The sequence below is a fragment of the Cimex lectularius genome, unplaced genomic scaffold (assembly GCF_000648675.2).
Source record: "Cimex lectularius strain Harlan isolate CLEC.00 unplaced genomic scaffold, Clec_2.1 scaffold183, whole genome shotgun sequence".
Lineage (NCBI taxonomy): Eukaryota > Metazoa > Arthropoda > Insecta > Hemiptera > Cimicidae > Cimex > Cimex lectularius.
Window position 1 is genome coordinate 797823 of NW_019392802.1, and position 17220 is coordinate 815042.

The following is a 17220-nucleotide window of genomic DNA, read 5'->3' on the forward strand; positions in this document are numbered from 1 at the left end:
AAATCAAATTCTTCATCAAATAATTTAAAAGTAAATGATATCTTATTAATTGAGGATTTTAACATAAGGTCCATATCAACGCGTAATTTTTCAATATTTGAAGGCATTTCTATTGATATTTTCATTAAATTCCCAAAGTTTATTTTCTTTTATTTTTTAATCTATGCACTTGAATTTCTTATAACTTTTTTATTGGAATTTTTACATAAGGGCTCTCAGAGATGAGATAGACTAATCTGTTTGTTAAGTAGAATGTTCAAATCACATATTTTATCTTGGATTGTACGACAAATTTGCCACAAATCGAAATAACTTGATCTTTTTGTTTCTTTGTCTTATAAAATTTAGAATATTTAATAAAAAAAACTTGTATATCATACTTGTTTATAGTGCCGAGAATGTAAAAGAACCTCGGACGGTCGTGACCCTACGAATGTCATATCTCCTAGCTCTATGGAATTTTATGCGTCTCAGCTAAAGTACAAGGCGCGTAGGTATGCCGGTCGTTACGTTTCGCGAAAGCGCGTAAACCTTGTGCCACATTTTTCACGACTCCCACATCCGCAGCCATCACAGAGCTCATCCTACCTCCGGAATTCCCATCTCGCCTACACGGTCAAAAATGGGCGTATGCCAAAAAAGTAACGACGATGGCTTCTAGGAACGAGGTTGACCGGGGACCAAAACTAGTCTGCAAGAGCGAACCGACAGCCAATTATGGTTCGACGAGTGTTCACACCGATACTTCAAAAATCTTCGTAGCTTAGTGTTGTCTATTCGTCCTGTACACGCAGTTTCTTAAATTCAAAGGCAATCGACGTATGATTTTTATTTTATTGGCGTCCTCTATTTCTTTCGAAAAATGGAACAAGTTCAAAACCGGAGTTCAATGTCTCGTACTGTTCGTAAAAGGACAGACGTCCTCGGCGGCGTGGGCACGACACCCACCCGGCTGCGCCCAGAAAGGATCTGCCAACTCCGTCAGCTGAAGTTATATCAAAAACGACGACTCTTTGGCCGTTGAACCTTGGATTTTGCAGAATCGCGTCAACGACCTGATTACTGCAATAAAAAGAAAAATATTATAGAGTGAACAAATCGGACGAAAAAGGTTGGACAGAGCAACAACCGGTTGCAAACAGGCTGCCAGGTCAAATCATACATGATTATCGAACACATGTCAATATCAGATTAAAATCCTCAAAAATGCATACCATGAAATAAATGGATGGTCACATTTAACGCACTACTCAATTTATTTATTTTAAAATTAAATCTTTTTACATTAGTTACAGGCAATTAGGAGTTATCGTAGACAAACGATAAATAATGTTGTGTTTACATCCTTTGATTACTTTTCCACTGGTTAATCCCATTTGCACAAAAAGTAACATTCCTTACCATTCTGCTACGCCTAAAGATCTTTTTCAGTAAAAATTTTTCTTTGGTTGATTTCATTCGATATTATTGTTATTATTCTTTTTATGTAATGCCTTGGTTGAGATGAAAAAATCCATGTCACGAGCGGGATTCGAACCCACGACCTTTGGCTCAATACGCCGCTGCTCTAACCTTTTGAACTATCGTGACGTCACGTACTTGAAATGGTGGTAAATGGCGGCGTATCGAGCCGAAGGTCGTGGGTTCAAATCCCGCTCGTGACACTAACTTTTTCATCTCAACCAAAACCTTACATAAAACGAATAATTAATTCTTATTCTTAAACAATATTCAATGGCTCAATTTGAGTGAGTATGAAAGAGTCAGGGTGACAACATTATTAGACGAATTACAAGAAAACCGAGCGTAAATCACTTTACAATACAAAGGATTTTTCGTCGCTTCAGAGAAACACGGTTTCACATTAGAAGGAATGTCACAATACCACATGGTCTGCCTAGGTTTACAGACCAGAGAGACGATAGATTCAATCTGATGAGACAAATCCGAAATGATTCGATTTCCTCCAGGAATGCAAGAAGAAGGTCAATGAAAATAACCTCAGGGCCAGGTAATCTGTTCGTGGACCTGCTCTTACCACAGCTCAGAAAACAGCCAGGATTCCATTCGCACAAAACATGTAAGTTAGATGTTGGAAGATTGGGGATGAGGTCTCTTTGCATATAAGGTCATGAAAATTGGCCTCAAATCTTCAGATGGGAGTAATTTAGGTACGTCCAATGGTTCCTCAAGTGGGGTCATTGATGCTCCGGGATGGTATTTCTTTGGACGCCTGTTCAGAATTTGTTGTTGTGCTCGGAAGAGCTCTAACTTCACGGAGGTACTTATATGACTACAAGACATAGAAGAAAATGTAGTGCCATTTGCCCCCACATCGGTGAAAGATTCTTCCTAATGCGTGATAATGTCAGGCCCCAAACAGTACATGAAGTAGATGAAGTTGAATGCATGGAGTGACCAACTCGAAGTCCAGATTTCAACCCAATCGAACACATTTGGGACCAACTTAGCACGACAACGAATTCCAGGTCCTAACACCATAGAAGAGTTGGAAACGGTTGTTCTTGATGAATGGGAAAGAATTCCTCAGGATTTTACCAGAAATGTTTTCCAAGGAATACAAAGACCCTTAAAGAACGAGATTCGGTCTATGACGATCTCTGCGTGAATCCTCTTCACACGAAGCAACTTGTGTCACTCACGAGTGTAAAAAAAATATCCGTGCCACAAACTCAAACAAATTAACTACAGAAAAACAAAAATCGGGACCTGGCCCAAATAAATTAAAACGTGCGTGGTGTTTAGTGACCGTTAGTTAATGATTATTTGAAGCATAGTTGGGCAAAATTTAACTAATTCAATCATGATTAAGAATTTGGATTGAAGTTTAATCATGATTGAATTAGTCATGAGTAAATTAATCATTACATTATTTAATCATGACTAATTCAATCATGATTAAACTTCAATCAAAATTCTTAATCATGATTGAATTAGTTTGATTTTGCCCAACTCTGGCTACAATGACCAACTTACCAAAATCCAACCGACTCCGGATAAAAATTTTGAGATGAGAGTCGTGCTCAAGGCCAACCTTCAAAAATTGTTATCATAAACGAAAACCAAAGTTACATAATTATTCTACATGTCTATTTTATTACAATCAAGACCCCTAGATGGTGTATTTTCCAAATAATGTAGAAATCTCTCCTTTTAAGTGGAATAAATTTTAATTCAAAGAAATATTTTTTCCATTGATCGGTTATGTAAACATATTTACTTTTCAAAGCGTAGCTTGTTCTAGGATTTTTTTATTTTATTTTATTATTATTATTATCATTATCATTATTTTTTGGCTTTTCATAACGACGGAGTTTTACTTATAATTGGAAGATTGATTTTTGTTAAATAAGGTGTTGAAGGATTTTCGTTTTGATGAAATAAATTTCTGTTAGAAAATTTTTTAAAAGTGATGAAGTGTATTTTTCATTTTTTGAGCACCCATTTGAACATGATTTATCGAAATTTAGTCATGACTAACTATATTGTGACTAAATTAGTCATGCCTCGTATTTAATTACTAGTCATGACTAATTTAGCCATCAATCACATATGGCGACTAATGACTAAATTAGTCACTTACTACCAATCATGACTAACGGTCTGAGTGATCAATCATTAATCATTAGACATGACTAATTTTTGCCCAACACTGATTTGGAGATCGTGAGATGCGGTCTGGTGTGACGTAGGTTTTAGAAAAGCAATTTCTTTATCGTGCCAATGTTTCGATCTTTATTGAGATCATCTTCAGGGCCTTGAGTTGTCTGCATTTCAACAAAACACATCTCTGATTGATAGCCGATGCAAGTTTCTTCCCATTGTTGGCGATGTCCTTCAGAATACTCTTTGCTTGGGGTACATATGTAGTTGAAATCTGTTCATAGATTTTTTTTTTCTCGTGTAGAAACGTGTGGTGTTTAGTGACCGTTTTTGTCGAAATGCAGACAACACAAGGCACGGAAGATGATCTCAATAAAGATCGAAACATTGGCGCGATAAAGAAAATGTTTTTCTGAAACCTACATCACACCGAACCGCATCTCACGATCACTAAATAATAAATTAAAACAATAACCTTCTTAAAATAAATGTTTTAAGATTAAGAAAATAAAATAAAGTGATCTGTGTCATACATAACTCCTTGCCATTTGTAAAAAAAAGAGGTGCCTTGAACAACTTGAAAAGGGGTCTTTCCACGTCCTTTTCTGTCTCAGCTCGCACTCCCGAGCCTGCGGTTGGGGATTAACTTATCCTAACCCAAAGGATAATCCTTGTTGTTAAAAATTCACTAGTTTTCGTGGTCCGCTTGACCAAATAAAATGTTTCAATTAATTAAGGTTTTTAGTTGAGATAAAAAGTCAGTGTCACGAGCGGGATTCGAACCCAGGATCATCGGCTAGATACGCCGCTGCTCTACCACTTGAGCTATCAAGTTCGATCCACTCGGACACTAACTTCCCATCTCAACCCCATTTTTTGAATTTTCCCTCCTTTTCGCCATTTTTCCTAGTGATCCTAAAAAAATTAGTGAAAAAATAGATCAAATACCCCAGGTATTACATAAAACAAGAAATGTATCAAACAGAACAAAAGTACATGAGTTTAATAAAGAAATAAGACAATAAAAATATTCGGTAATGTTATACGTAACAAATCAACTCACACATAAAGAATTAACATCTGTTCACACATTATTTATCCCAGCAATTGATTAAAAAAATTAAACAATCTTTTAATTAATTAAGGTTTTTAGTTGAGATAAAAAAGTCAGTGTCACGAGCGGGATTCGAACCCAGACCTCCGGCTAAATACGCCGCTGCTTTACCACTTGAGCTATCGTGAGTTCGATCCACTCGGACACTAACTTCCCATCTCAACCCCACCTTTTGAATTTTCCCTCCTTTTTGCCATTTTTCCTAGTGAATCTAAAAAAAATTAGTGAAAAATAGATCAAATACCCCAGGTATTACATAAAGCAATAAATGAATTAAATAGAACAAAAGTACATTAGTTTAATAAAGAAATATGACAATAAAAATATTCTGTAATGTTATACATAACAAATCAACTCAAACATAAAGAATTACCATCTGTTCACACATTATTTATCACAGCAATTGATTTAAAAAAATTAAGCCATGTTTTAATTAATTAAGGTTTTTAGTTGAGATAAAAAAGCCAATGTCACGAGCGGGATTCGAACCCACGACCTTTGGCTCAATAAGCCGCTGCTCTACCACTTGACCTTCGATCCACTCGGACTCCAACTCCCCATCTCAACCTACAACCTTTCGAATTTTCCCTCTTTTTGCCATTTTTCAAATGTCGTGTAATCTATTCAATTCTTGGCGACAATTGTCATGGGTTCGAATCCCGTTCGTGACATTGACTTTTTTATCTCAACCAAAAACCTTAATTAGTTGTTGAAAATATTGTTGCAGGTGGTATACTTGATATTAAAGGGGACACAAAATTTTACATTTTTATTTGCTTTTTTTGTTCTTTACTTAATAATTTTTTTTACAATTAGGTAATAAACATATAAACATTTTCTTTGTAAATGTATTATTTTTACAACCAAACCTATTTTTGGTATGAAAAAGATGAATAAACCTAACTACATTAAAATTAAAAAGGTTAGTGGGTTTATTTTGTCCATCAGTGTCTATCCATAAGGCCAAAATGAATTTTGATCAATTAAAAATAATGTAAAATCCTAAATTTTTTATGTTGTGCATACAGTTTTAATTTGAATAAAAACAACCACGCATATTTTATTCAATTGAATTCATTTTTTAAGCTCTACAGGCTTCCTCATCAGAAATTTTGACGAGTAAGAAATGAAATATAAAAGAAAAGTGCTTACAGTGCTATTGATTTGATTTAAATTTTTATTTTAAAACTATTAAAGTGTTCGTTTGGTTTGGTTTAGTGGAAAAAAATGTATATAGAAATTGTGCCCTTTGGGCCTGTTCTTCCGCGGGATTCTTTGCAATTGAAGGATCTTTGGGTAAAAAAGGAATTGACACACCTATCCTTATTGTGATCCATTTGCGTCTAATCCTTCCATGTGGATTATAAATAAATTACGATAAAAACAAAGGGAATATCCGGGTGGGTTGACTGCCTTATCGGCCTTCAAGGGCGGAGTGGGCAGGCCAAGCCCGACGCCGTCCGCGTTTGAATGTCATTTATATTGAAAACCTCTGGAGGGAAAAAAATCAATCGTTTGTTTTTATGGGTCAGATTTCATTATTTTCTCAACATATTGCATATTGGCATCTGCGATTTTATTTGACGTTCGAACGTGGGTTATGCAAAATTGTCTGAAAAAATGCCCTCGTCAATTTGATGAATAAAAACTTATTTATATTGTTGCAATATTGTGTCATCTACGAGGTTATATGAACCCCCGGGGTGCCGATGTTTTTGAAAAAAAAAACATTTGTAAGTATGTCGGGTTCGAATGCAGGGCCGTTGGATTCGAACCAGGCACCTTTACCTTTCGGTGATGAGCGCCGTGTCAAAGACTAAACCTTGCGGCCACCGACCTAAAGAAATATCTACGATCGCTTCGTTCACTGAATTTATAAACTATCCCCACTTGGTATTCAGCAAATATGTCAGATATCATAATCCAATGATTAGTTTATCGAAATTTTTAATTCTTATTTATACTTTTCAATAATCTCGAAAATCAAATAATTCTGTTTGTAACTTCCCACAAGTGCGCGTTCTTACGCACAAAATTAAATTTAATAAATTAATTAGTTATTTTTGTTTAATCATTAAACTCTTTAAAAGTTTTGTAATTTTAATTAATTTTTGTTTAATTTACACTTTCAATTTAAAAAAAGGCATACAATTCAAGGACGTTATATTCGTAATTTTTACCCAGCCTTTTTATCGGTTCATATTTGATAAGAACCTTTTTGTCATTTGTAGTAGTTGCCCAGGCGACGATGAACCAACATCTATCCGCTTTTCTCGGTGAGCTTTAAAATCGAACCTAAAATATATATTTTAGCGTTAAAATTTACGATTAATCATTATTTGGAGATCGTGAGATGCGGTCGGGTGTGACGTAGGTTTTAGAAAAACATTTTCTCTATCGTGCCAACGTTTTGATCTTTATTGAGATCATCTTCAGAGCCTGGGTTTTTTAAACATTGTTTACATTTTACAAATACGTGTAGGATGTGAAAAAAAGAAACAACTAGCCCTCAAGATGATCTCAATAAAGATCGAAAAGTTGGCACGATAAAGAAAATGTTTTTCTAAAACCTACGTCACACCAGACCGCATCTCACGATCTCAAAATAATCATTAACTAACGGTCACTAAACACCACGCATTTATGATTAAGTTAAAAGAAATATATAATACCTTAGGAATTTTTTTTTAATGAAAAACCTCAAATCAATTTAAATCTCCGAACAAATATTGTTGTTTGTATATTGTTTATATAAATATAGTTTTTTTTATTAATTTAAATCTACAATAGTTAATCAACAATTTTTACTTACAGGAGTTTTTTTTACTAACGTGACATTTTTTGAGACAAATTTATCTTTTTTTTTTTTTCTTTGATTTTTGTTATGAAAAAACAATTTCATGTGGTATTTTTTTAAATATATTCATTACTTATTTAAACAATTATTTTGGAGTTTCGGGGAATTACACTTATCATCAGCATCTACATTATTAAAAGGCATAACGATATTAGTTTTTACAGTTTAATTTAAAGCTTACCTTTTTTTTAAACAAAAATGTATGTGTGGTGTTTAGTGACCGTTAGATGATGATTTTTTGGAGAAATGAGATGCGGTCTGGTGTGACAGGTTTTAGAAAAACATTTTCTTTATAGTGCCAACGTTTCGGTCTTTATTGAGATCATCATCAGATCCTGGGTTTTTTAAACATTGTTTACATTATACAAATACATGTAGGATGTGAAAAAATGAATTTATACAATTTTAGAAATTTTAGACAATCAAAATATTTGTACTCACTCAAAGTGTTTGTTTTCTGTGTATATGTGTCAACACGAAGCACAATAATGACACATCTGAAACGTCGGCACGATAAAGAAAATATTTTCTAAATCTACGTCACACAGACTGCATTTCACTATCTCCAAATAATCAGCAAAAATTAATTTTCATTATAGGATGTTTGGCTACTGGTATTACAAACTTTGCCAGTAGATTCAAAATGGAACCAAAAAGTACCAATTAACTATGGACCGAATGTCAACAGTTTCGGTGTTATTCCACTTTTTCTGATTTTTTAAGATTTCACGACATGGCTTCAAATAAACAATGATAAATCAAAAACTAAAAGATTTCGGACAAATCCGTTCATACCATTTAAAACTTCGTTAAATTTCCAAAAAGATGTGATCATCACGAAATTTGTAAACGTTGGTGAAATAAGCGTTTTAGCCAGAACTTTGAAGAAAAAAATTTTCTATGTTGGAAAACTTACGATGTTGACTCTAAACTACTATTTCCAAACCTAGAGACCAGCAAATTTCAGAAAACCTACGCCATTTGATACCCATTTTAGTGGTGTAATTGCTTTTTTAATTAATTTTTTTCATAGATGAAGAAATTAATGAAGGAAAGGAAAAAGCGTGGTTGACGGATTGGTAAGGTGGAAGGATTAATAATAATAAAAAATAAAAAATTAAGGAAATTTTGAATGAATAAAAAAAAATATTTTGAATCTTAAGACCATTTTATTGTGGGGAATAATAATTCAATAATCCTATAATCAAAGTTACAGTCGTGTTGGTAAATAAGTAAACATTTTCACTCTTTCGGTTTCGAACCCAAACTAAAAAACGTTTGATAAATTCATTTAAATTTTTTTTTAAAATTTTCTTTTCCCCCTTACCAATCCGTCAACCACGGTTTTTCCTTTCCTACATCAATTTCTTCATTTTTGAAAAACTAATTAAAAAAGCAATTACACCACTAAAATGGGTATCAAATGGAGTCCGTTTTCTGAAATGTGCTGGTTTCTCTAGGTTTGGAAATAGTAGTTTAGAATCACTATAGTAAGTTTTTCAGCTTAAAAAAAAATTATTTTTCAAAGTTCTAGCTATTAAAAAGCTTATTTCACCAAGCTTACAAGTTTAATATTGATCACATTTTATTGAAAATTTAACGTAGTTTTCAGTGGTATCAACGGATTTGTCCAAAACCTTTTTGTTTTGGTGTTATTGTTTATTTGAAGCGAGGTCGTGAAATATTAAGAAAAAAAAAACAGAAAAATTGGAATAACTCCGAAACTGCTGAGATTTGGACCATACTTAATTAGGACTTCTTGGTTCCATTTTCAATATAGAAACTACTGGCAAATTTTGTAACATGAGTAGCCGAACACCCTGTATATACTTTCTTTTAAAAGCTACATGACCAGTTTGCATCTGTAATTTAACTTTATTTATATAAAAATTTTGTATTGTTTTAAATATTTAAAAAATGTTTACTCCAAGCCGCAAGGCCGGCATAGAAGAAAGTATTTTTCTCTTTCCTTTACACTATCTTTTTCCAGTATCGGTAGACAGAATAGATATAGATATCGACTATATTGACCCCTACAGTTAGCGAAAGTTATTACGAGTTTATTACTATTATCGTATTTGACGACGCTGTGCCATGCATGCTTTTACATAACGCTAAAAGAACTTTTTTTGTGTTGGTGAAGTTTTCCTCTTATTTTCTCGGTCTTTTTAATGAAGTACGGTGTATGTGGTAGGTGTAGATCAATGACAACCAAATCTGTTCAAAATTCAAGAGCTTTAGGTTTTTTTAAATTCTAGGCCTTAGAATTAGCAATTTTCATGAAACTTTCTTTGGTGATACTAGGTGGAAAAGTATTGGACCCATGTTGGAACTTTCATGTCAATAGTCACAAGGAGCCGAGAAAATATAAAATACTGGCAGACATAATCATGACACATCTTCTAAATACAGTCATACCACAACTTCCTTTCACATTACCCTTCCTCACTAAATACGTAGATGATATATTGACAGCAGTTCCCACAGATCAAATTCAAACTACTCAGATCGCTAACTCAACTTTACATCTCACCATCCTCTTCATATAATAATAAACACGGCCAAAGAGTTACTTCACAGAATGATTCCCCTAAGCCATGAATCCTTCCACCACAAAAACATAAAGATATACAAACAGATCCTCCATAACAATCAACCAGACCGCATCTCACGATATCTGAATAATTATTTAAATTAATATTTAAGTGTAAAACTAGACATCAGACCCAAAAAAAATCATCCCATGCGGGTCCAGCTTTTTTTAAACTTGCATATATCTTATCTCCTTTAATAACCCTGTTTATTATTTTATTATCCTACGTAAAGCAACAAATCTGTAATTTTAAAAAGTCCAAACAGCAAAGCCATATTTCCACTATTTACACACAACAAAATTAAATTTACACCAGGTTAAATCAGATAATAGGCTGATTTGAGAACAGAAATAATATTTCGACTATTACAATTGAAATATGATCCAAAAATAATGAAAGTTGGTCAAGCGTGATTGTTGATACGATGATAATGATGACTGAAAATTTTAGTAGGAAGGATTTTGCTTTAATTCACCAAGTTCCGTTCAATTGACTCGATCGTTCTTTACAGAAGTCATTAGGTCATTAATTTTCGTTGATGCGTGATTGATAAGAAGTAAACAACATAAAAATGATATGAAAGTTATTGCAAGGTTGTAGTAAAAACTAATGTTGCAGTTCGATTCAGAAAAATTTCATGAAGAAGACATAACAGCCAAATTTTATGCTGGAAGAGTTGGGACGTTACGAAAAAGAAAAGGCTTACATATTGGCATGATTTGTTCAAAGTACGGTCAGTCTTCAACATTACAATTTCAACAAGTTCCATCAAAAGCTTTTCCGTAAGGACGTTTTTTCTTGACCTTTGCTATTAATTTTCACGGATTGAAATTAAGTAAGCCTTTTTTTTCCCATTTGTATGTCGGGTTCGAATGTAGGGGCGCTGGATTCGAACCCGGGACCTTTACCTTACAGTGATGAGCGCCGTGTCAAAACCTAAACCGTTGCGGCCACCGACGCCCCCCAAATAAGCCTTTAAAAACTAAATCTTCATTTTGATAAATTTTCTCATTTTAAAGCATTAAAACGCAGGCAAGTAAAGGGATCTTTGATAAATCTATTATCTGATATTGTTTATTTAAATTTTAATCCTTTAGAATTTATATTGCTCACAATGGGGGCTTTTAATGACCAATTTTTCAATTCTACGCCTGTTATTCTTTCTGAAAGGCTCTGTCGATGTTGACCAGAGGGAAAGTGTTGCTAATAATACAATTCAGTACGTGAGTACTTGCTGCATTCCATGTTTATTCATTGACCGATTGTGCGATAGTCTGAGAGCACGAGCGTCAGAGAAAACTCCGTCGCCTAGGCGTGTTAGGTTGTTAGCTTGCCGATTTCACCTTTACAATCGTGGAATGTTTTTTAATAAGAGTCGAAATACTATAAATTGTTGATTTGCATAATTATGAAATATTTCAGGTAGTGTCGGAGTTCTGAGTGTGGGATGCACAGTGGGATGGACGACTCCGATTCTGAAGAAGTTGAGGAAGCCAGACAGCGTGCTGCCGATCACGGAGAGCGAGAGCTCTTGGCTTGCAGCGGCGCATGAAGTCGGACACTTTCTCAGCCCGCTGCCTGCAGGCTACGCCATCGGGTCAGTCGGAAGAAAGCTATGCCTCATCGTGGCATCTGTGATCACCGTGTGCGGATGGATCCTCGTCCTCTCGACAAGATCCGTCGCTATGCTTTATTTCGTCAGGTTCTTGTTCGGTATATCGATGGGTGTCGTGTTCACGACGGTACCGTTGTACATAGCTGAGGTGGCTCCGAGCAGGACGAGAGGTGCTCTGAGCACGCTTTTCCAAGCCATGCTCTTCATGGGCCACTTGATCGAGTTTTCAGCAGGGCCTTACGTCTCCTACTCGACCCTCGGGTTCATCACCATCGCCTTCGCAGCGTTCTGGCTCATAACTTCTTTTTTCCTGAAAGAATCTCCACATTTTCTAGTCCAGAAGGGCAGGATGGACGAGGCGACGAAAAATCTCTCCTGGCTCCTGAAAACGAATAACGAAGAACATTTAAAAAAGAAAATCGACGATATAGCCGAGACAATCGTAAAGGACAACTTCGGTAAAGCCAGTTTCCAAGAACTGTTTTCCTCTCGTTACAACAGAAAACTCGCTGTTGTGATTTTGGTAGCAGTGTTCCAACGTTTTGCCGGCATGTCTGCCGTTGTCGCGTACGCGGCTACGACTTTCCAGTCTACAGACCATTTTTTGAACTCCGACCAATACACAATTTTATTCGGGGCTTTGATTTTCGTTTTCACGTTCGTTTCTGCTGCTTTGATCGACTGCATGGGCAGAAGACCTTTGTTGCTCGTCTCGAGCATCGGATGCGCGATCGCCCATTTCGTGACCGGTGTGTACTTCGTCTGGGTCATCCCCGAGGTCAATTGGATCCCTTTCGTTTCCATCTGCGCCTTCTCGATCCTGTATTCCTTGGGGTTGGGGCCGATCGTGAACACGCTTCAAGGAGAGCTATTTCCACCGCACATCAAAGGGCTGGCATCAGCCTTCACCACCCTTTGCCACGCTGCGGCTTCCTTCGCCGTCACAAAACTCTTTCAAGTCGTGAAGGACCAAGCCGGCATATACGTGTGCTTCTTTGCCTTTTCAATATCCTGCTTGTTATGCAGCGTGTTTGTCTTCGTCATGGTTCCAGAAACAAAGAAAAAAGATCTTATACAAACACAACAGCCAATGTAATGACTATTGTAGTAATAAATATACAAACAATTAACCCCCTTTTGATACTTTAGCCCAATACCCAGATAAATGGATTATTCTTCTGTTACATTCGAAAAACAACCATACACCGAGAAAAGACACGCATACCTACCTTGTGATCTAGCCTAGACTATCACAGTGTTTCATAAACTCAAAATGTCAGCAGGCTAGTATATACATATATAGTTACATATAAATTAATTATTAATTAAGGAGTTAGTGTCCGAGGGGATCGAAGTCACAATAGCTCAAGAGGTTAGAGCAGCGGCGTATTGAGCCGAAGGTCGTGGGTTCGAATCCTGCTCGTGGCACTAACATTTTCTTCTCAACTAAGACCTTACATAAAAATAATAATTAATTGAAATAATCAAAAATAGTCAAATAGGCCACTAACCGTAAATGGATTATTATTAATTAAATTTATGACTAGCAACTTCTATAAATAGTTTCCATCAAGCCAAGCATATTTACAGTAGCATACCAAACCCATACAAGATCTACCTCCAAATAATTCTTTTTTTATCTATTAATAGTAATTCAGTAATTACAATTAATTAAGGTTTTTAGTTGAGATAAAAAAGTCAATGGCACGAGCGAGATTCGAACCCACGATCTTCGGCTTGATACGCCGCTGCTCTACCACTTGAGCTATCGTGACTTCGATCCACTCGGACACCAACTTCCCATCTCAACCGCACCTTGTGAATTTTCCCTCCTTGTAATTCAGTAACTTTATATTAATAATTATGGATATTACAACAATACAAAGATGTCCGTTTACAAAAATATATGCATATAAAAGAAAATACTCTACTAGAGAAATTAAACTAAAAATGGGCAATTACAAATCTTCGGTGCCAAATTGTGTGATCAAGAGGTAAACAAAAAGATAGCACTTGAAGATGGAAAGGGATGGGACCCGGTGGATTGAATGAGGAAAAATTACATGGTCTAGACTCTAGAGGTACGGATGAGGAAGAAACTAAATGCACTGACTGTGTAGTTCCGTATTTAGGGGATAGAGGTCTGAAGGGTGGGAGCAAGTTTGACTGGAGTGGACAGTGTCCTGAAAAGGACATGAGGATGTTTTGCATCCTTCTGCCCATTTTGCAGAAGGCAACTCCATCAAAACCCCGAGGGGAGGCGCACACCCCTAGCGTAGACACTTCTGACAGGCGGTCAGTCCTGGTATTTTATTTAAGTGTTTTTACTGTATATATCTATACAGTATTAACCACTGTATAGAGGGTAAACTCTCTAACCCTCCAGGAGACCCACCTTGAACCCTAGGCACCCAAATCCAATAGCAAGCTGTGGGCTTGGAACTTGCTTGCACCCATAGTTCAGTTATTTTCATGCATGCTGCTGTACGCAAAGTGTGACTGTTGTTATACCCTACAGTAAATGGTTGTGAGAATCTTAGAGTCAGGAGGATCATCATAGAAAAGGAATGGGATATCATCTGAGGAAGAAGCCGAGGAAGTATTGATTGCAGTAGGAAGGCACCATTTGATGTAAAGAATGTGTAGATCACGAACGTGGAACCTTCTTGAGGAGCCAAAGACAAAAAAATATCTTCAAGTCCTCAGAGCATTCACTATACACCTCACATAATCAAGATAAAGAATAAACGAGGTGTACTAAATGTCAGGTGGTTGGCATTACAGAACTGATGGAGGGTGAAAAAGCAACATAGGTAAATTTGAGTGATATGGGGCTTTGAAAAAAGGTCTGAATCCAAAGGTTCTTGATGGTGGTACAGAAGGAAATAGCATGATTGTTAACTTTATAAAGAGGGATGCAAGAAAGGGTGGAGGGAAGTGGATTCAAAGCAGGAGACTTTTTAAAGTTAAGGTTAAGATCATTTTCAGCAGCCCAAGAGATAACCGAGTTTAAATCCTCTTGAATGAATTGCAGCATGTAAATCAGCAGGTAGGAAGGAAAATTTGAGTCATCTGCATTAAAGCGACAGTAACAACATTTTATATATTTAGGTAAATATACTATTGGGTTGTCCGGAAAATAATGCAGGATTTTGGTATTAAACAAAAAAAAAGAAACTAGTTACTTTAAAGCAATGTTCTTTAATCAAAATAATTTCCCATACTCTCAATACATTTCTCCCAACGTGTTGGTAACTTATTAATTCCGTCTGAGTAGAATTCAGAATTTTTAGAATTGATAAAGTCAATAAATGCATTTTCCAGTTCCGTTTGATTTTTGAATATTATGTGTTCTAAGTAGTGGTCCAGGTGTCTAAAAAAATGGTAGTCAGTAGGCGAGAGGTCCGGAGAGTAGGGTGGGTGAGGCAAAGTTTCATAGCCAAGCTCCAATAATTTTTGTGACGTTACACGTGACACATGTGGTCGAGCGTTGTCATGCAACAAAATGGGCCCTTTCCGATTGACCAAAGAGGGCTTCATTACTGCCAATTTCTGATGCATGGTATTAATTTGGTTACAGTATGATTCAGCATTGATGGTTTCGCCAGGATTTAAGAAGCTGTAGTGTATTAAACCAAATGAAGCCCACCATACCGTAACCATTACCTTTTTTTGATGAGTTGGGGGCTTTGGAAAATGTATTGGAGCTTCTCCTTTGTCGAGCCACTGTCCAGAACGTCTAGTGTTATCGTAGAGAATCCACTTTTCGTCACATGTAACAATTCTGGCCAGAAATGGGTCATTTTTGTTTCGACAAAGAAGTGATGCACAAACATCAAAGCGCTGATTTTTTTGGCGATCGTTTAATGAGTGTGGAACCCAATTTTCGAGTTTTTTCACTTTTCCAATCGCCTTGAGGTGGTCAGCGACGGTCGTTTTACTGACTTTGAGTTGCTCTGCACCCACCACTGATCGCAGAACATCATCATTAAGAGAGGAAGGCCTTCCACGACCTTCTTCATCTTCAAGGCTGAAATCTCCCTCCCGAAATTTTTTAAACCACCTTTGCACAGTGCACTCATTAACACAACCCTCGCCCCAGACTTGGTTAATGTTTCTAGCCGTTTGGGCTCCGCTTCGGCCGAGTTTAAACTCGTAAAAGAAAATCGTACGAAATTCTCGCTTTGACATTATAAGGATGACTGAATTATTTCCAAGTAGCGGAATGCTACAGAGGTAAACAAACAATATCATTTGGAAGAGGATTAATAAGTGTTGACATTCATACAAATGAGTAATCCTGTAAACGTAAACAGAATATTTTATATAGATTTTTTTTAATGAAAACTTAAAATCCTGCATTATTTTCCGGACAACCCAATAGTATTCATTGATTTTTTAAAATAAAGTATAAGCTAATGCTTCTACCTTCTTGAAAAGCACAGCAGGAATTCTGACTGAACTAAATCGAGTCTAATTTAACTTTTAGTTGTGGCCACTGTACATTCTGAATAGCAGATGATTTCAGTTTTACAAATTTCCAAAACTATGGGTCAGCTGCTATTAAACATTCACCCTCTATGATGAACAATATATCATTAGTAGCACAATTTTACAGTAAAGTTTATGGCATGCATTCATGAAAATGTTGAACAATGTTGGCCCTAGAACTGAACCTTGTGTGAGCTCAGCAATATCTTTTTACTGTGGCGAGATAATGTCATTTGAGGGAACCTGGTTCTTTTTTGTAAATAGCTGTGAATTACCTGCATGATGTAGGTTAGAAAATTGTATTTTGCAATTGCGAGGTGTGTCGGTGTCCACAACGGTTTAGGCGTTACACAGCGCTCATCACTGTAAAAGGTCCTGCGGCCCTGCATTCTAACCCGACATACTTATAAATAAACATTGGCAAAAAATCATAAAATCAATTTACTGCAGCACTTTCAAAGTTCAGAAAAATTCACGTTCTTTGTGTAAGTCAAATTTATCTAGAAAAGGTTTTTAGTCGAGATGAAAAAAAATTAATGGCACAAGTGGGATTCGAACGAGGTTGATATAGGAAGTTGATGTCCGAGTGGATCGAGGTCACGATAGCTCGTGGTAGAGCAGCGGCGTGGGTTCGAATCCCGCTCATGCCATTAACTTTTTTCATCTCGACTAAAAACCTTAATTAATTGTAATGATTTAATTGGTACTGGACCACGAAATTAGTGAATTTATCTAGAAATTAAATCCTCATTAAATTTAATATTGAGAGACATTTGGCTCTTATTCAAAGAAGCTGAAAAATTCTCCTATTATTACAAACAACTTCAGCTACTTAAATAAAACAAGTACTTCGAAACTGCAGTACATCTTTTTTTTAAATTTTTTTATTCTAATTTTAATACTAGTAGAACATTAGTGTTATGTC

The 17220-nt window shown here is 36.0% G+C and overlaps 1 protein-coding gene across 1 annotated transcript; it reads left to right on the plus strand.

Moving 5' to 3' along the window:
- The first annotated feature begins 6932 nt into the window (after positions 1 to 6932).
- Positions 6933 to 12934, plus strand: LOC106669078 (facilitated trehalose transporter Tret1-like). Its single transcript, XM_014398340.2, has 2 exons — positions 6933 to 7014; positions 11612 to 12934. The coding sequence occupies exons 1-2, from the start codon at positions 6987 to 6989 to the stop codon at positions 12898 to 12900; spliced, it is 1317 nt and encodes a 438-aa protein (XP_014253826.1). The 5' UTR covers positions 6933 to 6986; the 3' UTR covers positions 12901 to 12934.
- Positions 12935 to 17220: the final 4286 nt, after the last annotated feature.

Bases quoted from the DNA above. Each gene is read 5' to 3' on its own strand.
- LOC106669078 (XM_014398340.2), top strand. From the start codon at position 6,987: ATGAACCAACATCTATCCGCTTTTCTCG. The intron at 7,015-11,611 runs GTGAGCTTTAAA...GAAATATTTCAG, and splicing joins ACATCTATCCGCTTTTCTCG to GTAGTGTCGGAGTTCTGAGT.